Source organism: Natator depressus, chromosome 7, assembly GCF_965152275.1.
Source record: "Natator depressus isolate rNatDep1 chromosome 7, rNatDep2.hap1, whole genome shotgun sequence".
In the NCBI taxonomy this organism is placed as follows: domain Eukaryota; kingdom Metazoa; phylum Chordata; order Testudines; family Cheloniidae; genus Natator; species Natator depressus.
Window position 1 is genome coordinate 68,117,972 of NC_134240.1, and position 27,455 is coordinate 68,145,426.

At 44.4% G+C, this 27,455-nt stretch overlaps 1 protein-coding gene and 1 long non-coding RNA gene across 2 annotated transcripts; one reads left to right on the plus strand and one right to left on the minus strand.

The window, feature by feature from the left end:
- Positions 1-4,944: 4,944 nt before the first annotated feature.
- On the minus strand, positions 4,945-6,366 carry LOC141990903 (uncharacterized). The gene is made up of 2 exons (XR_012640293.1): positions 5,885-6,366; positions 4,945-5,207 (listed from the first exon to the last, which is right to left on the minus strand). It is a non-coding gene; the product is annotated as an uncharacterized LOC141990903 (long non-coding RNA).
- Positions 6,367-6,406: 40 nt separating this feature from the next.
- EXOSC3 (exosome component 3) lies at positions 6,407-19,394 on the plus strand. Its single transcript, XM_074958714.1, has 4 exons — positions 6,407-6,706; positions 10,149-10,298; positions 13,603-13,754; positions 15,102-19,394. Exons 1-4 carry the CDS (start codon positions 6,422-6,424, stop codon positions 15,301-15,303), a joined length of 789 nt encoding a protein of 262 aa, XP_074814815.1. The 5' UTR covers positions 6,407-6,421; the 3' UTR covers positions 15,304-19,394.
- The last annotated feature ends 8,061 nt before the right edge of the window (positions 19,395-27,455 follow it).

Consider the following 27,455-nt stretch of genomic DNA (forward strand, 5'->3'; position numbering starts at 1 on the left):
ACCTAAGTACAATGACAGTTAAGGTAGTAAGGGGCAGGACACACCCCGTCCACCCCTAACGTTAGAATCATGGAAATAAGAGGAAAAACTTGTGTCCTTTCCACCTTCATATTACATACAACTACAACACATGATAGCACAGGGGTTCTCAAACGGCAGGTCGTGACCCCTCAGGGGGTCACAAGGTCGTTACATGGGGGTCACGACGGCATCACCAGGCTCCCGCCTCTTCCCGCAGCTCCCATTGGCCGGGAACGGCAAACCGCGGCCATTGGGAGCTGCGGGCGGACATGCAAATGTAAACAAATGGTCTGGCGGTCCGTCAGCGGCTTGCCCTGATGGGCTGCATGCGGGCCGCAGGTTGCCCACCACTGGTCCATACTCATTACAGGTTCTGCTGAATAACGATCCAAAGGAGAGCAGACCGATGCATGTTCATTTTCATCATCTGAGTCAGATGCCACCAGCAGAAGGTTGATTTTATTTTCTGGTGGTTCAGGTTCTGTAGTTTCTGCATCACAGTGCTGCTCTTTTAAGACTTCTGAAAGCATGCTCCACACCTCGTCCCTTTCAGATTTTGGATGGCACTTTCAATTCTTAAACTTTGGGTCAAGTGCTGTAGCTATCCTTCGAAATCTCACATTGGCACCTTCTTTGCATTTTGTCAAATCTGTGAAAGAATTCTTAAAAAGAACATGTGCTTGGTCATCATCGGAGACCGCTATAACACGAAATATATGGCAGAATGCAGGTAAAACAGAAGAGGAGACAAACCATTCTCCCCCAAAGAGTTCAGTCACAAATTTAATTAATGCATTGATTTTTTAACAAGCATCATCAGCATGGAAGCATGTCCTCTGGAATGGTGGCCAACGCATGAAGGGGCATATGAACGTTTAGCATATCTGGCACGTAAATACCTTGCAATGCCAGCTACAAAAGTGCCATGCGAATGCCTGTTCTCACTTTCAGGTGACACTGTAAATAAGAAACAGGCAGCAGTATCTCCCATAAATATAAACAAACTTGTTTGTCTTATCGATTGGCTGAACAAGAAGTAGAACTGTGTGGATTTGCAGGCTCTAAAGTTTTACTTAGTTTTGTTTTTGAGTGCCTTTATATAACAACAACAAAAATCTACATTTGTAAGTTGCACTTTCACAATAAAGAGATTGCATTACAGTACTTGTATGAGGTGAACTGAAAAATACTATTTCTTTTCTTTATCATTTTTACAGTGCAAATATTTGTAATCAAATATAATATAAAGTGAGCACTGTACATTTTGTATTCTGTGTTGCAACAGAAATAAATCTATGTGAAAATGTAGAAAAACAACCAAAAATATTTAATAAATTTCAATTGGTATTCTTTTAACAGTGTGATTAATCACAATTTAATTTTTTTAATCACAATTAATTTTTTGAGTTAATTGCATGAGTTACCTGTGATTAATCAACAGCCCTAACTAACACGTAAGGAAATATTCAGGCCAGTTTAAACTCAAAATGAGGCAGAGAGTTTGTCATTAAAAAGGACTGCACTAATAGACCAGTAAAATCTTACCAAATGAATACATCATAGTAGAAGTTCAAAAATATATAGACAAGTTCATACCAATGGGACAATTTACACTTTATATTTTGAACTAGTAGATTTCCTCACAGGTAAGGAATGAGTATATTCAATACAAAATTTTAGAAACTTGAGTTCCTCTAATTAAGTTATAACAAATGTACATACAGATCATATCCCCTACAGCTAACCCCTGAACACCCTTCTTGCAACTCTTATCATAGAGGGCTTGTGAAGTGGCTTTTCATGGTTGTAAGACTAACTCCACCTCCATCCCCTTCCTGGTCTCTCTTAGTGCACCCCATTAGATGTCAGGCCTCATGCCCTTGCCTCTCCTGGGATGGAATTCCACAAATCTCCCACTCTTATACCACGGCCTGGGCTACAGTATCCTATGTCAGGTTTCAGAGTAGCAGCTGTGTTAGTCTGTAGCTGCAAAAAGAAAAGGAGTGCTTGTGGCACCTTAGAGACTAACAAATGTATTTGAGCATAAGCTTTTGTGAGCTACAGCTCACTTCATCGGACATCACTTCACAAGTACTCCTTTTTTCTAGTATCCTATGTATTAACTGTATTTACCCAGGAGATCTGACAGAATTTGGCACCTGTGGTTCTTCCTTCTGGGAGTCTGTGATTAGTGTGAAATTTAGTGATCAGACAACCTTTTCAAAATCAGAGCACTGTTTAATACTAGGAACAAAGCATTTAGAGAAAAAGGATTTTGAAACAGTCAACCAACATGCATATCTATCTTACTTAAATCCTACAATTCCAGCTTCTTCAGATATCCCAGGAGGTGCCTGTGTCAGTCTGGTTTCTCCCAACAATTCTCCAACAACTACCTCTTCTTGAGAGATCTTTTTAACCTGTTATAGTCCTTTTTGATCCCAGGCCTTGGCCCTACTTCTCAAAGCCAGTTCTGTTAGATGGATGGAATCAGGAGGTAAAATATTAAAAGTTAATAGTTTGGGCATTGTCTCTCAACAACACAAGTGTTTTTTCAAGGGATGGCTTATCTCCATCCATTCCATTTTCTTTCTGCTTGTTTTTCTTATAGCACGCTATTACACTAAACCAATGTACAGTATTCATACAGTAAACTTCCCAATAACCTGGTCAACATAGCATACAACATTCATAAATTATCACAGAACTGCTCCACAACTCCCTTTGGTGTGAGGCGTGCAGGTAGGAATGTGGGGGGGGGGGTAGGAGTTCCCGTTTGGTGCTCAGGGTGGGGGTGAGAATGTGGGGGGTGCAAGAATCAGGGCATGGTGTGTGGGGGCGCTGGGTATGTGGGGTGCAGGAGTCAGGGCAGGGGGCGTGTGAGGAGGGTGCAGGAGTCAGGGCAGAGGGCTGAGTATGTGTGGGGGGTGCTGGAGTCAGGGCTGGGGCCGTGAGGGGGTGCAGGGGTCAGGGCAGGAGGCTGAGGTGTGAGGGGGTGCAGGGGTCAGGGCAGAGGGCTGGGAGTGTGTGTGGGGGGGTGCAGGGGTCAGGGCAGAGGGCTGGGGTGTGGGGGGGGGTGTAGGGGTCAGGGCAGAGTGCTGAGGGTGTGGGCTAGGGTCATGGGGGTGCTCCCAGCCTCCTGCCCAGAGCGGCTCATGGCAGGGGGCTGGAGGGGATATGCCCTGATTCCACCTCCCTTCCTCAAGGCCCCATCCCCACCTCTTCTCTGCCTCCTCCCCAGAGCAGCGAGCATGCTGCGGCTCCACTTCTCTGGGCAGGAACCCAGCACATTGGGGGAACAGGTGGGGGAGGGGGGAGCTTGCCTGCCCTGCAGCAGCAGCTGCCAGGACCAAGCTTCTTCACCCTGCCTCTGCAGGGGGGCGGAGAAGAGAGGGCCAGGGCAGACAGGATTTTTAATGGCACGCTACTGCCTGCCAGGGTCCTGGCCTGGGTTCGGCAGCGGCTGAGCGGGCTGAGTGGGGCCGGTGGCTGGGACCCGGCAGGCAGCAGCGTGCCATTAAAAATCGGCTCGCGTGCCGTCTTTGGCACACCTGCCATAGGTTGCCGACCCCTGGTCTAGGTTTAGCGAGCCAGTCAATTGACGAGTCAAATAATGCCAACTCATCACAAATATTGTCAAATATCCTAGCAAGAATGATCTGATGTCAGTGGCAGCCTACATTTTTGATTGCATCACTGTGCCAGTCTTTCATTTTTTAGAAGTGAATTTCAAGGTGTTTCACATTTTTCCTGAATTAAAATAACTCGGTGGTTAAGTAACCTGTTTTTTGTAGTTAGGCATATCTATCTAAGACAGAGGTTCTCAATCAGTGGGGCATGCCAAACTTTCTAGGGGAGTACTAAATTTGAGTGAGTCGCATTGTGAGCCACCTAAGGTCACAATGCCACTAAATTTGGCCGGGCTGCCCCTCCTTCAAGATGCCAGGATGCAGGAGCTCCTTCAAGAGGGAGAGGTAGACCAGCCAACTTTTTAGGGGGAATTCCACATTTTAAAAAATGCCAACTTGGGATGTGATTAAAACAAGATTGAGAACCTGATTTAAGGCTAAGTCTATTGGAGTTTATAAAGTCTGTTTTGTTACTGCTCTAATAAATTAGAGCTTTAAAATATGTGATTATTTTTATATTTAACCAATCAAATGCCCAACTTTGCAGTCATAATCAGTGGCGAAAAACTTCTGGCCTGTGCTCCCCTTCTGGGGGGCCAGAAAGGAGAGGCATGTGCATAATCACATATGGCTCCAAAGAGTTGGCTCATTATTTATTTTACCAGACAACCTTACATGATGACCATGTAACACAAGGAAAACAAATCATTGCAACTTAGTCAATCAACCCAGAATCCCTCCGAGTACCACTAAAACCCAGCACTTAGGGAAGAAAAATATATTTTCTTAATGGCTAGCTACATTTCCCAGAATGAAAGATTGCATTACACTATAATGTATGATATTTTTAAAATCTTCTTTCTCCATTTTAATGCATCAGTTTTTACCAGTCATAAGTAATGGCTGCCACATGTGTTGATTTTAAACAAACATACATACATTTGTCACGTGTAGAGTGGTAAATCTGCAGAATTTATTAGTGTAACTGCATTGCAGCAGTTAATGAGGAAACTGGAGGTTCTGGCAGTAAGGAAGGGACACTTTGATAGAGCACATGGTACTGGGGAAGGAGCAGCAGGTGGTCTGAGTTTTTAGCAGTTGGCTAAGGTTCTATCATAGCCAAGCTCACCCATCCAATGGTGGGGTTTTCTCTGCTCTGCAACTGGAAGCAAGACAAGATTTAAAAGTTTGCTGTTACATCTACCTTGTTATTTTTTTCAATAGTCTGCATGTTCGTGTTACATTTTTGATAAATAAACTCTTAGGGTTCTTTTTATTTAAGATCATGGTAGAAGGGCTGGTTTTTTTTTTTTTTTTTAAAGTTGTGAAAAAAATGATCTTTATTTTCCAGAAATATACAAACTTATTCTCTCATTTCTCCATCTTCTTCTTCTACTCCTCTGATGTATAGGACATTGTTACATCTATCAAAACTTCACCAAGGTGTCCTGACAATGCACCATCTATGTATTCTTCTGTGTTTGCAAGCTGCATGTTCATGTAGCTGTTGACAGACACCAGGTAGCCCTTCAGAGTAGCAGCTGTGTTAGTCTGTATCTGCAAAAAGAAAAGGAGGACTTGTGGCACCTTAGAAACTAACAAATTTATTTGAGCATAAGCTTTCGAGAGCTACAGCTCACTTCATCGGATGCATGCTGTGGAAAATCTCCCCACTGTATTTTCCACTGCATGCATCCGATGAAGTGAGCTACAAAGCTTATGCTCAAACAAATTTGTTAGTCTCTAAGGTGCCAAAAGTCCTCCTTTTCTTTTTGCAGTTAGCCCTTGTACTGCATCGCCCACTTCAGCTTCCCCATCACCAGCTTCCCCCTCAGCCTGTTCAGGAAGGGCTTGGGGTTCAGGGGCAAGCTCATGGTAACGCAGCCTGGCACAACGCAGCGGTAAAAACAAAAATTAATCGCAGGGCCGCACATGCGCCCGCTGGAGTTTAAGAGACAGGCAGGAAGGATAGGTGAATTTCTAAGTCAATTTGACATGGTATTCCTATAATCAACCCCCAAGTATTTTTTTTGGCCAGGTGATGTCGCCATTAGTTAACAATCCAGTGGCAGATCAGTCTTCTGTTCCGTTTTCTCATTATAACTCCAGCTTTCTAGTTTAGAAGTTAGTATATATGTACACGAGTGAATGATTAAAATATTAGAGAAAAAAAATGGGTTGTGTACATTTCAAATAGAACCAGTCAACCGTAACGAGCAAGCGGATTTGATTACCTACGAAGTTACTGCGGGCGTACAGGAGCTGGTCCTGCAATGTGTTGCAGAGGGGCAGACCCCCCCCACCTCCGATCGCACAGTTTCAGCGTGAAGTCCGGCGGGGGAGTTAGGCGGACATGGAGGTTGATTTTACAGGCTTAGTAGCCAGTTAGGGCCACGCTACGGCCCTTTGTTCATGCCTGGCAGCACAAGTGTGACACAGGGGCAGGCCCTTCGGCTGCACCAGCCCAACGCCCCCCGCCTGCGGGCCCCCCTGGCACCGGGGCTGACACCCGCCGCCATGGCAGGAGCCGCAGCGAGCCCAGCTGAGGCCCGGACACCACCGCTCTTTTCTCCCCGTCAGCATAACTGCGCCGCCGCCGACCCCGCAGCAACGTACGCCCAGGCAGCGACTAAGAGTGCGCGTGCGCGCGGATGTGACCCACTCCGCCCCGCCGCCATTTTTCTGTGCTTTCTGCGCACGCGTCATCTTGTCGCGCACGCGCGCTAGGCTCGGGCAAGCTGGCCGGCCCGACGAAGGGGTTGACCCTGACCATGGCGGCGGCAGAGGCTGGGGCCTTGCCCGCTGAGGAGCGCGTGGGGCAGGTGGTGCTGCCGGGGGACGTGCTGCTGCTGCCCGCCCACCCCGAGGCGGATGGGGAGCGGCTGTGGCTGGGCCCGGGCGCCGCTCTGCCGGGCCGGTTGGTGTGCGGGCCGGGCCTGAGGAGCTGCGGGGCCGGGCTGCTGGTCACCAAGTGCGGGCTGCTGCGGCACCGCCAGGCGGGCGGGGCCGGAGGCGGCTCCGGCGCGGTCTACTGGGTGGACTCCCAGCAGAAGCGGGTGAGAGCGCCGGAGCTGGCGGGGCGGGGCCAAGGAATGAGGGGCGGGTGGCGCTGCAGAGCGGGGGCTGCCCGCAGTGGTGAGCTGGAGACCCTTCGCTGGAACCGGTTGTTACATTTAGAAGCCCTTTTAGAACCGGTGGAGGGACAACCGGTTCTAAAAGGGCTTCTAAATTTAACAACTGACCAAAAGAGGTACCTTAGGCGCAGACTCCATGGGTGCTTCGGGGCTGGAGCACCCATGGGGAAAATTTGGTGGGTGCAGAGCACCCACCGGCAGGTCCCTGTCCCGCGCTTGGCCTCAGCTCTGCTCCATCTCTGTCCCTGAACGCGCCACCCTGCTCTGTCCCCCTCCCCCCGGAATCCTGCAAATCAGCTGTTCGCGCGGGAAGCCTGGGAGGGCTGAGAAGCAAGCAGAGGCTTTGCGCTCAGGCCCAGGGAGGCGGAGGCGAGCTGGGGCAGGGAGCGGTTCCCTTGTGTGCCCCTGGGTTACCTGCTGTGGCGCGGGCAGCCCTCCTTGTGCCCCAGCTCACCTCTGATCTGCCTCCCTGGGCCTGAACACAAAGCCGCTGCTTGCTTCTCAGTCCTCCCAGGCTTCCCGCGCAAACAGCTGATTCGCGGCTGGGGGGGGGGAAGCAAAGCGGGGCAGCGTGTTTAGAGGAGGAGGCGGCGGAGTGGAGGTGAGCTGGGGCCGGGTGCGGGGTGGGGAGCTGCTGGTGGGTGCAGAGCACCCAGGGAGTCGGTGCCTAAGGCGCCACTTTTGATGTGATCGGTGGGTGAATGGCCGCTCCCTCTGTTCCCCCTCTAACTACGTTACCCTGCCTCTAAGAGCCAGAGGGACCTGCTGGATGCTTCCTGGGAGCTGCCCCAGGTAAGCACTGGCGGGACTCTCCACCTTGCCCCCGGCAGGTCCCTCTGGCTCTTAGGGGCTGGGCGGGGTGGGCACCCACTACGGTGGCCCACGAGACCCTCCTGCCCGGTTCTGGAGGCAGTCAGGGGACAGGGGAGGGGGTTGGATGGGGCAGGGGTCCCGCGAGGGGGAGCATCAAGGAACGCAGGGGGTTGGTTGGGGCAGGAGTCCCAGGGGCAGGGCCTGGCCATGACCCCCTCGTGGGGTGAGGAGGGTTAAGATTTTGGCAGCTCATCACTGGCTGTACGTGCCTTTCCCGTGGTGGGCTCCGTGTGGCTCTGCGGCCGGAGTGCCTTGGCAGAAGCCCGGGTGAGCTGGCTCTGAAGCTCACCTTTGCTGCCGCGGTCCCTCTCTCCCTTCCCCTTGCCCCATGTTCTCACTCTCCAGGAGCTGCAGCTGGCTTCCTCTTTAAAGCTCACTGTGGCACCCTTCATTCAGAGCTTCAAAGTGGCAGAACCGGAGTGGAAACCCCTTCCATTGCTTTCCTTGGGAATTGCGGGGCTGCAGCCAACGTCTGGTGTCCATTTATTCCCGTCCACACACAAATTACTACTATAGTCTGCCACAATGGCACGATTGATTAAAATCTGTTTACGATGCTGCTTATAATCCCCAACTTGAAGGCTAGTGTGGCACAGGGATCAGTCCTTGTAAGGATTCAGAGTAACAGCCGTGTTAGTCTGTATTCGCAAAAAGAAAAGGAGTACTTGTGGCACCTTAGAGACTAACCAATTTATTTGAGCATAAGCTTTCGTGAGCTACAGCTCACTTCTTCCGATGAAGTGAGCTGTAGCTCACGAAAGCTTATGCTCAAATAAATTGGTTAGTCTCTAAGGTGCCACAAATACTCCTTTTCTCCTTGTAAGGAGTGATGCACGCTGTTGTTTTGTTGCGTGGAGGTCATCCACAACTGTGTTCTTGTAATAACTAACCCTTCCATAACACTGTACAGTTGTATATCCAACGGTGCACATAAGTTGCTGCTCTAGGGGCACACAAGTACCAGGCTTCGGGCGGTAATTTACTACTGATGTGGTTGTGAAAGTGGGAGTGCTACCGTATACAGGGTTTTTCTGCCCTTTGCTGCATGCAACAAACCAGCTAGATATGTTCCTTGTTCCGTTGAGTGTTGCAACTGGTAGCTGAGGTCGCTAGAGGTATCACTGGTAAAAATGCACTGCTGCTGGTAACAATGGGAGATTTTTTTTTTCCCCCTTTGTGCCAAGTGTGGGAATCCTCCCCAGCATCTAAACTTACTCAGAAGACTTAACTGTAATCTCATGTGGAAAGAAGGGGGCTGAGGAGGTACTAAAATAACCTCACTTGGTGCAGGCTGCAGCAACTGGTGGGATATGGGATAGTTGGCCAAAATTTCTCATAATAAACTTCTGTTAGGTAGAGTTGCTAGTTACAGAAATAGAAACATGGCCGTAATGGCTGAAAAGTTGCTATGTGGCTGTAAACTGTTATTGGTGAAGCGGACTGTGACCCTATTTGGTTGCAAACTCTCAGTTCTAGCAGTAATGTGGATAAGGGGCCTCCTAAAAGAGAAACCATCCAAACATTAATTAATATAATGTTTTTGCTCATTCTGCTGCCATACTGAAATAATATCTTTCTGATGTGTAAATTGTTGTCGTAACCTTAATGGAGAGTTAATGCTGAAATTTAAAGAAGATTTAAATGGCACTACTGATTATTTCGCTAGTCATCATGTTAACAAAAATTTGTAGATACAATAGAAGTTAAAAATGAAGACCGTTATTTCTAATCTATCCCCTGTTACCCTAGGGTTAGGGTTGTCCCTTGTGAATTTGCTGTCATTTCCCCTGAAAGAGAGATGCAATCAGGATGTCTTTCTGCAATTTTTTGTTACACTCCTAATTTTATAGTGTTACTCTAAGGGCTTGTCTTCACTGTACTCAAAGCTAGGTTAGTTCCAGTGAGAGTGACCACCACACTGGAAAACAACACTGGAGTTACACAGAGTAATTGGATTTGCTGCTGGTGAGACTCTTGTAATTTGAGCTGTTGCATTCACACAGCATTACTAGATTCAGAATCACTCAAGCATCAAACCACCCACTCCCTCAAAGGGTCAGCTAGCTTGAGCTTAAAGCAACAATTAACTTGAGCTAGAGATTTGTGTGTGGATGGAAGTCAAGCTAGATAACACTTGACCTAACTGCTGTGAAGACACATCGTTAGGGTATGTCTTTATTACAGCTGGAGTGTGCTTCCCGGTGGAGGTAGATAGGTGTGCTAGCTCAAGCTAATGCACTAAAAATAGAAGTGTGCCAGCAGCTAGTCTCCTGAGTACATACCCACAGTGTCTGGTATTATAGTACTGTGCCTTCTAAAAATAGAAGTTCATTTTGGTACTGTATCAAGATTTTTTTTTCAGCAACTTATTTTGCAAATAAGTTTGATCACTCAGCTTCTTTGTATACAATGCTTGTGTGTGTATGTATGTGTATATACATGTAAAAAGATATATTCATTTCTCGTATATGTCTTTTGTTTTCATTTTCAGTATGTCCCAGTCAAGGGAGATCATGTGATAGGCATAGTGACTATCAAGGCAGGTGACATATTCAAAGTGGATGTCGGTGGAAGTGACCAAGCTTCTTTGTCCTACTTGGCATTTGAAGGTGCAACCAAAAGAAACAGACCAAATGTGCAGGTAATGTTCTTGTTATATATATTGGCAGTATTGAAACCTTTAAAGTATTATGTTTTCACTTTCTTGCAAAGTAACTATTTAAAATTTACTCAAATATTTGTCTGTATCCCTTAGTCATAAGATGTTCTGATATATGATAGATTTTCCATGACATGCACAAACTTTTCTGTAGTGGCTTTGTTCCCTTCCCTTTCTCCTTGGCCTTTTTGTTGGGCTCTGACAAAGGAAGTCAGTTACAGATCCGGGATTTTCTTCTTTTGATCGCTGACCGTCATAGCAATATATGCCAGACTTTGCCATTTGTTGTACAGAGGATGTTACAGCTGTATCTTCTCATAATATCACAGGCAGAAGATGGCAGTTCTGTGGTAGAATAGCCCTTCAAAGAGACAGTCTGAGATCAGTTTACGCCTAAAATTCACGTTTTATAAAACAGGCTCTTACAAAATGTGATTGTCACGCTGTCTGGAGTAGCGCCCGACTGTGAGTGCCTGCTTCAGGGCAGACTGTCAAACAGGGTAGGACCCCCCTCCCCCTCCCCCACAACCTGGTGATGTGTTCTATAATTAGCTTTCACCAAGCCAGTAACAAATGTAAGCTCCGGGATCACTGCTACAGTCTTACCAGGGAATCACAGACATTGGCACTGACTCCGTGGGTGCTGTGGGGCTGGAGCACCCATGGGGGAAAATTAGCAGGTGTGCCACTCCCACGGTCAGCCAAGCTCCCCCTACTCCTACTCTCTCTTCATCCCCCGAGCGTGGTGTCCCTGCTCCTCCCCCTCCCAATGCTTCCCACCTGTCGCCTAACAGCTGTTAGGCGGCGCTTAGGACTTTCCGGGAGGGAGGGAGAGGATTGGGGACTTGGCGCACTTGGGGGAGGAGGCGGTAAATAGGCAGGGCAGGGGAGGGATTGGGGGGAGGGCGAGGGTGGTGCAGGGGTGGACAGGGGCGGGTGGGAGTCGAGCACCCATGGGGCAGAGGGGAAGTCGGCGCCTATGATCACAAACACTCCCCTTACAGTCTCCAGTCTATTTTGCCACCCAGACAAGCTGGACTAACGGTCAAAAGTCAATCCACGTTCAAGTTGCTTTCAGCCCAAGAGACGTTTACCCAAGATAATTTGGTACCCTAGATCTTATACCTAAGACAATGCCTGTAGCCAATCCTGTAATAAACTATCTAAAGATTTGTTAACTAGGAAAAAGAAATAAGAGAGTTACTTACAGGTTAAAGCAAGCAAGTGTGTACATATAAATGAGTTATAACCTAAATCCTAAGAGCATGAGAGTTGTAATGATCTGTCACTGAAAGTGTCATTCGGGGCAGACCCAGGGGTAACCCCTGGGGATCTCTGCCTCAAGACTTTGGCCCTGTCAGTTCAAAGCTAACAGCAAAGAGGGAAACAGAACATTTTCCTGTGACTTTATTTCCTTCATTCAGCTTCCAAGTCCGCAGGATGAGCTTCCTTGCACATCGCATTTCCAAGATGGGATAGGGCCAGTGATGAGCTGCCAAAATCTTAACAACCGGTTCCCTCCTCACCCCACGAGGGGTCAGGCCTGCCCCTGGGACTCCTGCCCCATCCACCCTCCTCCCCTGTCCCCTGACTGCCTCCAGAACTGGGCAGGAGGGTCTCGTGGGCCACCGTAGTGGGTGCCCACCCCGCCCTGCCCCTAAGAGCCAGCTCACCTCCGCTCCGCCGCCTCCTCTGAACACGCTGCCCCGCTTTGCTTCTTCCCCGAATCAGCTGTTCGCGCGGGAAGCCTGGGAGGGCTGAGAAGCAAGCGGCGGCTTCGCGCCCAGGCCCAGGGAGGCGGAGCGGAGGTGAGTTGGGGCACGAGGAGGGCTGCCCGCACCGCAGCATGTAACCCAGGGGGGTGCACAGGAACCGCTCCCCGCCCCAGCTCACCTCCACCTCCGCCTCCCTGGGCCTGAGCGCAGAGCCGCTGCTTGCTTCTCAGCCTCCCCAAGGCTTCCCGCGCGAACAGCTGATTCGCGGGAATCCTGGGGGAGTGGAGAAGCATAGTGGGGCGGCGTGTTCAGGGGCGGAGCGGAGGTGAGCTGGGGCCAAGCGTGGGGCAGGGAGCTGCCGGTGGGTGCTCTGCACTTACCAAATTTTCCCTGTGGGTGCTCCAGCCCCGAAGCACCCATGGAGTTGGCGCCTAAGGCACCACTTTTGGCCAGTTGCTAAATTTAGAAGCCCTTCTAGAACCGGTTGTCCCTCCACCGATTCTAAAAGGGCTTCTAAATTTAACAACTGGTTCCAGTGAACCGGTGCGAACCGGCTCCAGCTCACCACTGGATAGGGCCATTAATTAGTTCAGAAGTTCAGTGCAAACATTTTCAAGGTTATTAAGAAAAATTTTCTTATAGCATAGAACAGGGTTTCTCAAACTTCATTGCACCATGACCCCCTTCTGACAACAAAAATTACTACATGACCCTGGCAGGGGGGACTGAAGCTTGAGCCTGCCTGAGCCTCATCACCCTGGGTGGAGGGGGCTGGGGACCTGTAACCTGAGCCCCGCAACTCACGCCTGGAGCCCTTGGGCTTCAGCTTCAGCCCCAGGCAGTGGAGCTTGGGCTTTGGCCACAAGTGGTGGGGCTTGGGTTTCGGCTTCCGCCCCAGACCCCAGCAAGTCTAACAGCAGCCCTGTCAACCCCATTAAAACAGGGTTTTCCAGCATCACGGTGACATCAATAGAAATGTTTCTGTCTTTAATATTTAAATAGAAACTATTTTCTTTAGTATATGTATCCCAGTATTGCTGCATCCTGCTAATATACCATAACCAGAAAGTAAAACTGAAAAGCAAAGAGAAAAGAAGACTAACCCATTTTCATTATCCAAGCTGAGTGAAATGAAAAAGTAAACTATTTAAATTATGAAAGTAAGTTATGTTTAAAAGCCTTCTGTTTTACATCTAAAAAGGAGTGAAAAGATGAGGAAACTGGTTTATTTTTAAAAATACCATATATGAGGTTTGTGGTGAGTGTTGCTTTAAAGGAAAGTCTCTGCTACATACACGCAGAGTTCCTTTTGCAACTGTTGAGGTCTTCGGCAACCCTATCTATATAACTGTGCCAAGGAGTAGGTAGATAATACGAGTTAACACCTGTAGCATCCACAAGACATGACTGCACTGGAAGAATGGATAAATGTTGAAAAATAAACTGCTTATATATCTCAATCTACTGTTGCATAACTGTGTATTTTTGTAAAGAACCTAGGGACGAGTTTAACCAAAAAGATATACAGACATGATACAGTTTCTCTGAACATTTCCCATCGCTTGTTTTAGGTGGGAGATCTTATTTATGGTCAATTCATTGTAGCCAATAAAGACATGGAACCAGAGATGGTCTGTATAGACAGCAGCGGAAGAGCGAATGGAATGGGAGTAATTGGACACGAAGGCCTCTTGTTTAAGGTTTCTTTAGGTCTAATAAGAAAGTAAGTATTACAATTTTTAACTTTCCAGGAATGAGAGAGAAGCTGAATTTTGTCAATTTTTTGAGCTGTGACAGATGAGTGAAACTCTTCATCTTGATGAAAACTGGTATGCACCCTAATATTTAATGCTTTAGCATTGGATGTCCATAACCAGCAGGTCTGAGCAGCATAACACGTGGAGTAACAGATGTGTATTATATTGTTCTTAGGGCACATATTGTCAACATTATTGCCTGACAAAGTTGTTCTTTGTGGTCCTAAGTTTGTAATCAGCATACAAATATAATATAGTATAAAGAAAGGGGAAACGAACAATAAAATACAATAAGTAGAAACCAATAGATGTCACAAAACTAAAAATGCTCCTCTCTGTTCCTCAATTACAAACTGGCATTTTAAATTAATAAGCCTCTTTGCTGCTTCCTTGAGAAAGTTGTACTCTAACCATATTCTACTGTAGACTTTACCTTTTAACTTTATTACGTGGTAGTGTATTGAAGTGGAATTTCTTTTCTACTTGATCTTCTTGCTACATTATTTAGAAAATATTGTGAACCCAATCCATCAGAAACTTGCTTTTGTCACCTATGGAGGCTAATCATAAATTTGCTATGTACATATTTCCGTCTTCAGTGGTAGAGTAGAATCTGTATATAGCAATTGGTCTGAGAATGACATCAGTTCCTTGAACACAGTCTTCACACAGCCTTCAGTGGCATTCTCAAGCATCCTTAGAAGTCTCTCTTCCAAAGAGTACCAAGAAAAGGACTGTGAAGAAACAAAAAAAGAATTCCGTTTCCTCCCTCCAAAAGCTATGCAGGGGATGAGGGAAGGAAGGGGCAATAGCAAAAAATACCCTCTGTTGTTCAAAGATTTTTAATTAGCACCTCTTTCTCATACAGTCTGGATGAACTGTTACAGGTTAGAATAAATCCTATTTTCTGCTCAGTCGCAAATGAGGAGCTAAAAATCAACTTAATTAAGTCTGGTTCACAAACACTAGACTATCTTCATTATGATTGTTGCATGGTGTCACTGCAGGATACATTTTTGGGGGGGATTTTTAAATTTAATCTTAACTCTTAAATTCCAAAACCAAGAAGAAATTTTTAAAATTAAACTCATACATGAGCACTAAACAAGAAGTTCAAAATGTTACTATGTTATATTATAATAAAGTTTGAATCCATGTTTTCAGCTCAATTCAGCCTTAACTATTGAAGTTGCTACAGATGCCTTCATACTACTAGTGGTATTAGCAGTAGTCCTGTCATTGACTAGCAACACTGAAATGTATTTGTTACACAATAATTTCTTCTTCTGCCATCCCTTTTACTTTGTTTTCAGGCTTTTAGCTCCCAATTGTGAAATCATTCAGGAATTGGGACAACTCTACCCTTTTGAGATAGTGTTTGGAATGAATGGAAGAATATGGGTAAAGGCAAAAACAATTCAACAGACTTTAATTGTGGCAAATATCTTGGAAGCCTGTGAGCACATGACAGCAGAACAAAGAACACAAGCATTTGCCAAACTATCAGAGAGATGATGTAAAGAAAACATCTTGGGTTCTTTTCAGTCTTTGCAATGATTGTAATATTTTTGTATTCAGATGTATATTAATAACTCATTTTTAAACTTTGTCTCCTATTTGTTAATTTTCCCCCTCTTTCCCGATCCCTCAGTCTGTTTAGTCTTCTGTATTCAAGCATTCTTTTCACTTTCTTAGCAGCAGTGTTTGATTATTATGAAACACACAGATGTAATTTTTAAAGTCTCTCACAGTAGAGTGTCGTTGGAGAGCATGCTTATTTTTGCAACACAGAATTTAGTAGCAACACTAATTCTTCCATCAGATGAGAGCAGAAAACGCAGTTGATCGCCTACATGCATTTGGTGTTCCTTCCACTAAGAGGTTCTGTATATAATTTTTTTCTGGTTCTTCAAGCTCATCATGTTTTAAGCCTTAATATATTAACTTTTAAGGACCCAGTTCTGCCTTTTTTGACAAAAGATCTGGATGGGACAGGCCAAATGCTAAAATAGAACTTGAGGAAGACAACAGGATGGAAGTTCATGTTCCTTTAATAAGCTATGTGGGAGGTAAGGCACTAGAAATGACATACTGAACAAAAACCCTGTTGATCCAGAATTACATGATGGTTCAAACATCCTTTAAAGAAAAAGCCAAGCACATTGCTGCATACTCCTAGAAATATGTGGCTAGCAATAGTTGAGAAAAAAGATTACAATGTAAAATACATCATCTTATGCCACAGTGATTAGTAAGTGTCCAAAATTGATGCGATTATAGTGCTACATAACCCTCCATGGGGAACACTTTATTCCCTGAGGCATATTTGATTTACCCTTATTTTAGCAGACACAGCTGCAAATACTGTTGGCCATAAAATTGTTCAGCTCTGTTTGAATTCTTTCCACAGGCATGACTCAGACTTCTATGGAAGTAAATTCCACAGGTTGGATATACCAGTGCTGTGTGACGTATTTGTTCTAAACTTGTTTGCCACTGACTGAGTGACTGTCTTGTTATCAGACTGCATAACCAAAGGACCATCAATTTTCATTACAACCTGCTGCTGTTTCTTGTCTTGCACTTAGAGTGTATGTTCTTTGGAGCAGGGATGATCTTTTTGTTCTGTTTGTACAGTGCCTGGCACAATGGGGTCCGTGTCCCTAATTGGGGCTGCTGTGCATTAGGATAATACTACTAATAATCTTAAATACCCCTGAATAACTCATGGTGGGACATCACTTCAGGACCTTTCTCAGACTTCTACAGTTGTCCCTCATCCTGCGAGTTTCTGTTAGTTAAAGCTTACTAATTCACAATCACTGGTTCCATTGCATACCAATCTGGTGGTGTATAAGCCTCAGTCAATTTTATCCTACAGTAATATGTTCAGAAGCATGCTGAGTCAGTCATGCTGCATACATGAATCCCTCTCTGGCTTCCAAAAGATAGGGATTTAGAAAACACCCTTCTTTGGCTCTTGACAATAGGGTTTTAACCTTTGCCTTCCAATCCTGGTTGAGAGATGAGACCTACTCATTCTTTCGCATGATTGTGAGGGGATCTCAGTGGCTTCTTTGCCTGGCATTTTGTTGAGAGGGCGAAAATATCCTAGAAATTCCTCCTCTATCTTTTCATGAGTGGGATACGGTTCTTGCTGGCACTTCCTATGACCCACCACAGAGGTGGAATTGATGCGAAAACACCAGTTGATCTTTGGGTTGAGCATGGCCAGTGGTGCTTATCTCCCTGGCTGTTCTTGGAGGGAGCTGAAGAATGACCTTTTTAGCCAGTGCTGAGGCTGAAGGCTCGGAGGCATAATTTTCTATTCCCATACCAAAGGTGATGGATTCTTTGGAGTCCAGTGCTCAGTCTTCCTAAATTTGGAAGCCCCTCTCCAAACAAAGGACCTGGATTCTGCCTTAGAGTGCCATTTTGTGCTGTTTGCATGCTTGACTTCTGGCTTTCCTTCTTTGTGATTAAAAAGGGGGAAAAAAAGATCGTTTAATCAGCTTCTTTAAGCAAAGCACTTTCTCCAAAGCATGATCTGTAATAGCAGGACTAATCAAGAAATGGAAATATGTTAACATAACATGAAAGGCCTCGGGATGGTGTACACTCATTGCAGGTTTCTATCATAACATTGGGAGTGTTGTCCTTTTAGTATTGATGATGTGTATCTGTTGTTACAAATCTTAGTGATGAGCTATGCAATGGCATGTTAAGGAAAAATTGAGCAAGTGCTACATGGAAAGTTTTCAGAAAGACATTCTTCAAATGCAATCAAGCATGCTGCTGTGGCTACAGATTATGCAGAACAGAGGAAAATAAGGCAGGCTGCGTTTTCTTTTTATTAGAATTATTAAAAGCTCTGACAGGAAAAATACTGTTTGTTCTTTAATGTTGGTATCTGCCTGGTCTGTGCAGTGTTTTCTCAGCACATTTCATGCAGAATGGTTATTATCTAACACAATTTTTAATGAAAGAAGCTATTGTGTAGGGTTTGAGGGGTTGTATTGGAAAACTAAATTATCACTGATCACAAGGAGCCTCCGGCACTGAGATAATGAACACAGCAGGTGTGCAGTTAAAAAAATTTTTTTTTTAAATTAATTTGTTTTCCAGGCAACTTTCCTGCAGTGACCTAGATGCCTTTCTACCATCATATGGGAAGTAAGGCAGTAGGAGCCCAAAGAGGGCCAAAATAACTTCTGGAATAAGATGGTGAAATTCCTCTAACTGTAGAGGAGCTGAACCCTTTCCCCAGTGGAGAGTGTGGCCTGGAGCCCTTGTGATGAAGGGGTCTGTTAGCCATGGTGTTTCTAGTCTTTTGGCTCTAACATTTTCATTATGCCACTGGGCCCTTTTTATTATCCCGGATCTACCGCTGAACTAATAGTTTGAAGTTTTCTCTTTGCAGTGTAAAATTAAGAAAACTGCCTTGCTTGAACTCAAAATACATTGGCTCACTTTTTTTCCCCTGATGTAAGTCACATGAACTCAATTAAGTTGCACTGGGGCGGCCTAATTTTGTTTAATTTATGCCCCACCTCTCTGCAAAAATGTTAAAGTTTTTAATTAGGAAATGTGTGAAAAGCTCTGGATGATAGATTTCTACAGTAAGTAAAACTCAAAGAACAAAAAAGCTGAAACTACCTGTTAAAGATGTTCATTGCTTCTGAGGAATAAAACTATCAACTCGATCTGAAGGGCTTAACTCTTTAGTAACCAGTCTTGTAACTTTTGTAGTCTTCTCCAGATACGGAATTCTAATACAAAAAGGTCGGTCTTGGTTTGCTTTGTTGCCTTCCTAAGGCAGTATAATCTAATGATTAAAATGAAGGCTGCAGCTTCAGGAGCCCAGGGTTTTGCCTTTTGACAAACAGCAGGGTCAGCCTCTTCTAATGCTATACTATGATAGTTCTCGGGTACCCAGGAGTGAGAGTCGCTTGTTGCTGCCCTGCCTTCAGGAGCAGGGAGACTTGTTTGTGCTTAACTGGGTGCCAGCTCCCTGACACCACCAGCCTGTTAGTCTCCCAAGCACTGTCCTCTGGCCTGTAGCAGACCTTATTTTGCTCTACAGGCACTGTTCCCTCTAAGCTGTGCACGTGTGCGCATGCACACAGATCCTAAACCCTGTGCACACAGTGAAACACCGCACGCACAAAAATTTGCCCAGAAGCACAACAATTTGCCCAGAAGAAATTTTTTGTGCGTACGGCCTGTCAAAAATTAGAGGGAACATTACCTGCAGGCTAACAATAAGTGCACTCTAGACCGAGAGTCCCTTTGAAGTGTTCCCCTGTAGTGTCCAGTAGAACCCTGTGTGGCACTTCTTTTAATCCCACTCCAGGTATTATGGCAGCAGCTCCTGCAGGACCCATGGGATCCCAGTCCCACTGCAGGGTTCTACACTCGTCCTGTACAGGGCTCTAGGTTCCAGTCCTTTATCTACTCACTACAGAAATACTAGGTCGGCTGTCTCCAAGGGAAAAGCTTGTATGAGTCAGTGCAGGATCAGCACCTTGCTTAATACCACAGCAGTGAGATATATTTGTGGTAAAACAAATTTTAATAGCAAAGAGGCAAGAGACCGTGAGTAAGGATAACAGAAACGAAAGGTAACATATAAAACAAAGTCATAATGTGCTTTCTAGAGATTAAACTAACAGGTTTATCCCCCTTTCTAAAGAAGTTTATCTTATCCTAAATGTCCCATGGAGCATTGCAACACAGACTGGTTTTGATTTCTTTTTCATGAAAGTAAACATGCTGCCCGTTTACTTCGAGGACGGGGTGTCTTCTTTGTTGCCCAAACAAAGCTTTGGGGTGCATGTTAAAATAAGGTTCTCTTTCCCCTCTGTGTACCTATACCTGTTAGATCTTTCTGTTGACTTAACATGTAAACGTGCCTCCCTCCGGGTAGCTTACAATGCTTAATTTACATGCCGACAGAGAGACAGGAGAATAAACATCCAATGTCTGACAGAAAGCCTGTCTGTTAACTCTGCCTTGATACAGACTTTAAAACATATTTGCAGCATATAACTTCTTACATAGTATCTGCATACATTTCACAACTATATTCGTGACCAGTATGACCCTGGCTGTCATTTAAACCTCCCATGACATTCTTTGATGAACTAGAATGTACATAGTGTGATGTTCCCCTCTGGTGTTGTCTGGACCAGTGATCTGCTAGGCTACTCCACTCCTTGACTCTGGGAACGAGCCTTACACTGTTCTGCTGTGAGAAGCCCCACTCCTGGGCTGTTCACACACAGCCTCTGCCATGTAAGCTGCTCCCAGCTACTTGCAAGCGAATGACGCTAACCAGTATCTCCGGTCCCAGACGCAGCCCTAGGAACCTCTGTACTGCAGTGTCCAGTAATGCCTGCTGGACGCTGCAAGCTTATATAAGTTTGTCAGTTTAACAAAGAAATTGATATGCACCAGGCTTGTTATCCCAAGGAGAGTCTGACATACTTCAAACCAAACACAGTGCTTCAGGTAGAACAAACAAATGGATTTATTAACTAATAAAGATAAATTAAGTGATTATAAATCAAAGCATAAGTCAGATTTGGTTAAATTAAATAAAAGCAAAACGTATTCTAAGCTGATCTTAACACTTTCAATGTCCTTAAAACTTAGATGCTTCTCACCACAGGCTGGCTGGTTACTTTTCAGTCAGGCTCTCCCCTTCCATCAGCGTTTCAGTTGTTTGGTGGTGGTGGTGTCTGTAGATGTAGGTGGAAGAGAGAGATCATGGCAAAATGTCTCTCCCTTTTATCATGTTCTTTCTTTCCTCTTGGCTTTACCCCCGCCCCTTCAGGGTCAAGTGAGTATTACCTCATCGCAGTCCCAAACTGCCCAAAGGAAGGGGGTGACTCCCTCAAGGGTCTAACAGATTCTTTTGCTGCTTCCTAAGCTAGTGTCCATTGTTCCTGTGAGGCTGGGCTGGGTTTGTCCCATCCGTGCCCTGACGAGGTGTGAACTGAGTTCTTGGAGAGTTTTTGCATGGGCTTGCTTAAGCCATGAGGATACATTTTGAGCCTCCTAACTATATACATGAAATTATAACCTATAACCTTACTGTAACAATTACTATAACATCACTATAACAACCATGCTCAGTGCATTATGAGCCTTTCAAAGATACCCAACATGACAAACTTTGCATGGGATACCACACAACCATTTTATAAAGATGAACATGGGGGTGTACAGTGTTCCCCCGAGGGACAGGTCACCCATTCTATACCAGAATCAGGATATTCTTGTACTCTGCCCCCCCTTGCCAGTTGAAATTGAGGGGTTCTTGAGTCACAAATACCTACATGTGGGATCATTCAAACAGCAAATAATTTGCCTTTTATGCTGTTTGTTTACTCTTTAAATCCTCTTAGCTTGGATACCCTGGCTGTCCTATTTAGTTTCACTCCTTGTTTATCCTCACTTTCTGATTCTTCTACCTTGGTCATCCAAGTGGAACTGCTTCTGGCATAAAGCAAAAACAAGCGGTGGTCTCCAAGCAGTGACACTTCCTGGGAATTGCAACTTAGTCCAGAACACATTCAGACTTTCCAGAGATTATTTTTCTGCAGACTAAAAAAAACACTCAAGTACCTCTGTCCACCCTGCATGGCTGCTTTGTATTTTTTAAAATGTACCGTAGATTGAACTTGCCATTAAACTTGTACATAGCAGCAAAACAGGAGGGGTAATAATGCATCCGATGAAGTGAGCTGTAGCTCACGAAAGCTCATGCTCAAATAAATTGGTTAGTCTCTAAGGTGCCACAAGTACTCCTTTTCTTTTTGCAAACATATAAGAGTACAAAACTAGAATCAGAAGAGATTAGAGAACTTGTGTCTCTGACACTATGGGAAGATCTAATGCAAGTAAAGTTCTACAGTCAGAGAGAAAATAAACAGAAAAAATATAGACTGGGGGGCCAGGGCCAAGCAGTCACATCCATTAGTTTAAAACTGGTTTATTTTCATTTTGTTTCTTTAATTCTGTGTAGTTAAGTGGCCCAGTTGTTGTAGGGAAGCTATGGGACTGAGGCTGGAAGGGGAGTTGGACCATGCAAATCAGAATTTGAGAACGGGTGCACTAACAGCTCATCAGTAGATCTCAAAGAACTTTACAAAGGAGGCAAATATTATTTTCTGCATTTTATAGATGAGGAAACAGGCATAGAGGTGAAGTGACTTGCCCAAGGCCAACCAGCAGTCTGGTGGTAGAGTTGGGAATAGCAGCCAAGTCTCCTGAGTCCCACTCCAGTGTTCTGTTCTCCGGGCAACCACTAGTACAATGCCTGTTGGGTCAGAATTTTCTGCACTGCAAGGAAACCTAAATCATTCCAACAAAAATTGTGTTCATTGAAATTTAAAAAAAAAAAAAAAAAAATCATGAAAGCATTTATTAGGTAGTCTTAAATGTCATTTGCTCCCTCCACTCCCAAACATGCTTTTCCTTTTTTTTTTTCCTTCTTCTTTTCTTTTAACGAAACTTGCATTTTAGGCCAAACAGATTTGATACCTCCTTTAAGACCAGCTTACCTTTGATGAGTTTCCTTGTATAATTGGTTTCATTCAGAGCTGCATGATACTGAAGTGTAGTATCTGCATTACTCCTTGAAGGGCTACTGTAGTAAAAAAAAAAAAAAAAAAAATTAGGGTTTGAAATTTGCTGATAGTTATTTATAAAATTTGTTTTCCTTAGTGTACTTACACCCAGAGCACTGAGACATATTATTAAATGTGTGCAATTGGTGTAAGTCTGGAAAACTCCACTGCAAACTCAGTGCAGCAGACCATGCAGGAATTAACTAGCTCTTGTATAATACAAAAATTAGGTATAAACTGCATAAGAATGGATGTTGTATTTTCTAATATGGGCAATGATGAACACAGAATCAGAATCTCATCTATCGTAAATAAGCTACACACTAAAAGGGTATTTTTAGTAATCATACAGGTTACGAATAACGAAATATTTATAATTAAGCTAGGCTCCTTGGCTTTCCTGCTTTGCACAGATTTATTCCAGCTCTAAAAAGCTACACTTATTTAGAGTATAGTAGTTTTAAAGTAGGTTTTCATCATGCAATTTGTTCTTAAATCCTTTTTTGATCTGTGAAAACAGGATTTCATGCTTATACCTGTTCAGATAACTGCCCTCAGGTTTGACAGTTAGCATTTAAAGAACCCAGCCCTGAGACGAAGGAAACAAACATGCTATTAGGGATGGGCCAGTGCTGTTGGTGAAAAGTCAAAAAGCTGGTTTTAAAGTTCAGAAGCAAGGAATGCTGACAACCTGCAGAAGCCAAGATTTTAATGTATGATGACAGGCATAATTTATGGCAGTCATGTTATCACTATATTGTAATTATGTTACTGCACAGATTGCTAAAGTACAGTGAGGTGGGGAAGAGAGAATCTCTTTTGTTTACAATTTGTCTTCAAGACAGTGAGAAACGCACTAGGCTGTATTATGCTTAGTGGTTTAAAGAGAGCATTCTTGCACTGGGTGGGGTCTTAACTAGGGAATTATATCTTCTTAACTCTCACCAACCTGTCTCCCATCACAAACGCTAAATCCTGGGACTGCCTTGGTTAAAAAAATCTCTCTTCTACGTGTTCTTATAAATGTTGAATTTAGCCTGGTTATTCAGTACCAACGTGGGTTCCTGATTATTTTCTATCCACTGCCTTCCCCTAGGGCAATTAGGGTACATTTTCAAAGGCAGTTGTAACAATTTCATGGCTTCATAGACTTCATAGTGCTCATGTATATTCTGCACACCATGGTCACATGTGCTTTATGGCTGTCATTGGGCATAGGATTCAGTTAACAAAATACAGCCACTTGACCTAAAGAAGCATCTAAATTGGCTGCAGGAGTCTTAAGGCACATAGCCACAGTTAGATGCAGCCCATAGAAGAAACAATCATACAAACTTAAGGTCAGACATTCTATCAAGCAGACAGTAATGGTGCACATGCATAGTGACTAGCCCCTATATATTATAAGGGGCATAGGTTGTATTATACATGCACAGAGCCTCACCATTGAAACATTATGTTGTGTGATGTGTTAAAAATATAATTTGGAGGAATACTATGGCAGACACATGTTTCTGGTTTGGGTGTGTGTTTCTATAGTATGTATAATGTGATAATCACGCACATCCCTGATGTGTAATCCACCTAATTTTGGGCCTGACCCTCAAAGTGTTTTTATCCGTAGATGTACTAGCCTCATGAATAGTCTGAGTCTCACAATATGACAAACTTTTATATTTGAACATCCATACACTTTTGGGGAACTGTCCTGTATGATTGTTCCAAACATTTGCTAAAACGATGAAAAAGCCTGGGTTGTTTTTTTTTTCCTTGATGATTGCATATGGTCTTAAAGAAAGCAGTATTGTGTAGCTATGTGAATCCTGGTATGGTCATATTTTTAAAGCCAGTTTAGTTTTCCTGCTACAGTAATTCTCAATCAGTAGAATAAAAAGAAAGTAAACTCACTTTCAACTTTCATACATTACTGCAGTGAAGATATCTGTTGACTGTCTTTTAGTTCTCAGTTGTTGTGGGCAGAGGTAGAGGAGTAGAGTTAAGGTAGTTTGAGTGATCTTAGCTGTGTATTTTCACACATAGAATCATAGTGGAGGGGACCTTGAGAAGTCATTCTCAAACAGGGTTTTGTCTTAGCTTGCTTTTAAAAACCTCAAGTGACGATAAAAACCTCCACAGCCTTCCTTGGAAGCCTATTGCAGTGCTTAACTACCCTTACAGTTAGAAAGTTTTTCGTGAAAAACAATGATATTTCCTAATATCTAACCTGAATCTCCCTTGCTGCAGATTAATCCCATTTCTTCTTGTCTTACCTTCAGTGGACATGATCACCATCTTCTTTATAACAGCCCTTAACATATTTGAAGACTATCAGGTTCCCTCCTCACAGTCTTCAGTTGTCAAGATTAAACATGCCCAGGTTTTTTAACCTTTCCTCATAGGTCAGGTTTTCTAAACCTTTTATTATTTTTGTTGTTCTCTTCTGGACTCTCTCCAATTTGTCCACATCCTGCCTAAAGTGCAGCACACAGAATGGGACATAGTACTCCAACTAAGGCCTCACTAGTGCTGATTGGAGTGGGATAATTACCTCCCATGTATTACATACAATACTCTTTTTAATACACCCCAGAACAATATCAGCCTTTTTCATAGTTGCATCACATTGTTTATATTGAATTTGTGATCCACTATAATCCCCAGATCCTTGTCAGCACTTAGCCAATTATTCCCCATTTTTAGTTGTGCGTTTGATTTTTTTTCTTCTTAAATTTAGTACTTTTCACTTGTCTTTATTGAATTTCATCTTGTTGAATTCAGATCAATTCTCCAATTTGTCAAGGTAATTTTGAATTCTAATCCTGTCCTCCAGAGTGCTAGCAACCTTTCCCAGCTCAGTGCCATCTCCAGATTTTATAAGCATGCTCTCCACTCCATTATCCAAGTCATTAATGATAATATTGAATAATACCAGACCTAGGACTGACGCCTGCAGGACCCCACTCGATACCTCCTCCCAGTTTAACAGTGAACCATTGATAACTACTCTTCAAGTATAGTCTTTCAACCAGTTCTGCATCCATCTTATAGTTATTTCATCTAAACCACATTTCCCTAGTTTGCTTAAGAGAATTTCATATGGGACTGTGTCAAAAGGCTTACTAAAATCAAGATATGTCACATTGACTGCTTCCCCCAATTCCCTAGGACAATAACCCCGCCAAAGAACATTGTAACGTCTATACATAAGATCAAACTTGAATTTCCAAGATTTCTAATATTTGTATTTTTTTGAGAAAACTACAGTCAGGGCTGTCCCTAGCCATTCTGGGGCCCTATGCAACCCCCCTGCAGGGTGTGTGTGGGGGGCCCCAGGCCTCCGCGGTGGGGTGGGGGCTGGCTTGGGGGGCAGGAGGGAACCACCCCCCAGCACTCACCGGTGGTGCAGCTGGGGCCAGGTCGCTGCACTTCCCGCCGCCGGTGAGTGCAGGCCCAACCTGAGGAAGTGGGGGGCGGAGCAAGGGTGGGAAGAGGCGGGGCTGGAATGGAGCAGGGGCAAGAGCCATGGGGAAGTGGCGGAGCAGGGGCTGGAGCAGCACGCAGCTGTGTAGGGAACCAGGAAATTTGGTGCCCCAAATTTCCTGGTGCCCTACGCAGCTGCGTACTTTGCGTATGGGTAGGGAGAGCCCTGACTACAGTGTTCTCAAATGTTTTTCTCCCATAGTTTATTGACATGAATTCTTCCAACTTTACTCCAGGTTAACTTAGTTTTTGCCTTGGAGTTTCTGTGGATTTTGAATATATTTGGTGAGACTGCCCTGTACTACTTTGGTGTCAATTACAGTCCATTACATTTCTAAAAGGTGTATTTATTGGTTATTGCTTCAGTTAACTGATAAACTTTAAAAACAAAACAACATGAGTAACAGCACTGTAGCATCATGTTTAAAATACAAAAGCTTTATTATGAAAAGTCTGCTCCAGACATCATAAGGCATACATGGTCTAGCAGCAAAGACACGAGCCTTAGAAAGGCCAAAACCATGACATTGCTGCCATCATGGCAAAATCCCCCAAACAATTACACTGCAGATTTGTGGCTTGCCAAAATGCAGTTCAGTAAAGTTCTACTGCAGTACTTTCCAATTTATAGTCATAATATACTGTCCTGTAGAATATTTAATAGTCATGTATTCATATGCTTTTAGGGATTTATTGTGATGCTAAGGCATACTTTGGAGAAATGTTTCACAATGACATTCTGTCGTGGAATCCCATAAATGCCTCTTGAACCCTAAAACTGTGGACTTCTCTAGCCTTGCAGCAGAAACCCACCATGGTGTACCTTGGTGCCAGCCTCCGGCTTGTTGACAACATACTGGGAATATGCTGGGGGGAAGATTCTCAGAAAATGGAGCTCTGTACAAGCAATGAGAGCAGTTGTTGGTACTTGAAGTTGCAAGCAACTAGGTGGAAGAGCGCTGAGCAGGGCTATTTGCAATGGTAGATGACGAGAGCCCTGCGTGGACACAAAATTTTTATGCACACACCCAATCCACAAAAGTGGTCCACAGATATAAAGCAGATATCTGCAGATTTGCAGGGCCCTATAGGTGACTTCCAGGCAGGAACAGGGAATGTGTAGATGTCAAGAAAAGGTCACAGGGAAGAGGGTTCGTGGGAAGGCACTGGAGGACTAAAAGCTCTCTGTTGTTGCTTTGTGGCACTAGCGAACACACTACAGATAGCTTGAGTTAGCAGCTCTCAAGGAAAAGTTACTCAAGGTCTGGCCTCTATTTTTTTTTTTTTTTTTTGAAGCAGAAAAAAATTTATTTGCCTAACACACTTACACAAATCACCAAAGAAGATAAAACAAAACTATGCAACAAAACAAAAGCAAACACAACGTATAACACAGCAGTCTTCAGGGGAGAGAAGTGTTCAGGCTTGCCTGGGCCCAGAGCGAGGGGGCTTCCTCGACACTCATGGTCTTCCACCCTCCTGAGTTACCTGATGGCCTAGAGCGGGGGGGCTTCCTCGACACTCATGGTCTTCCACCCCCTCGAGTTACCTAGT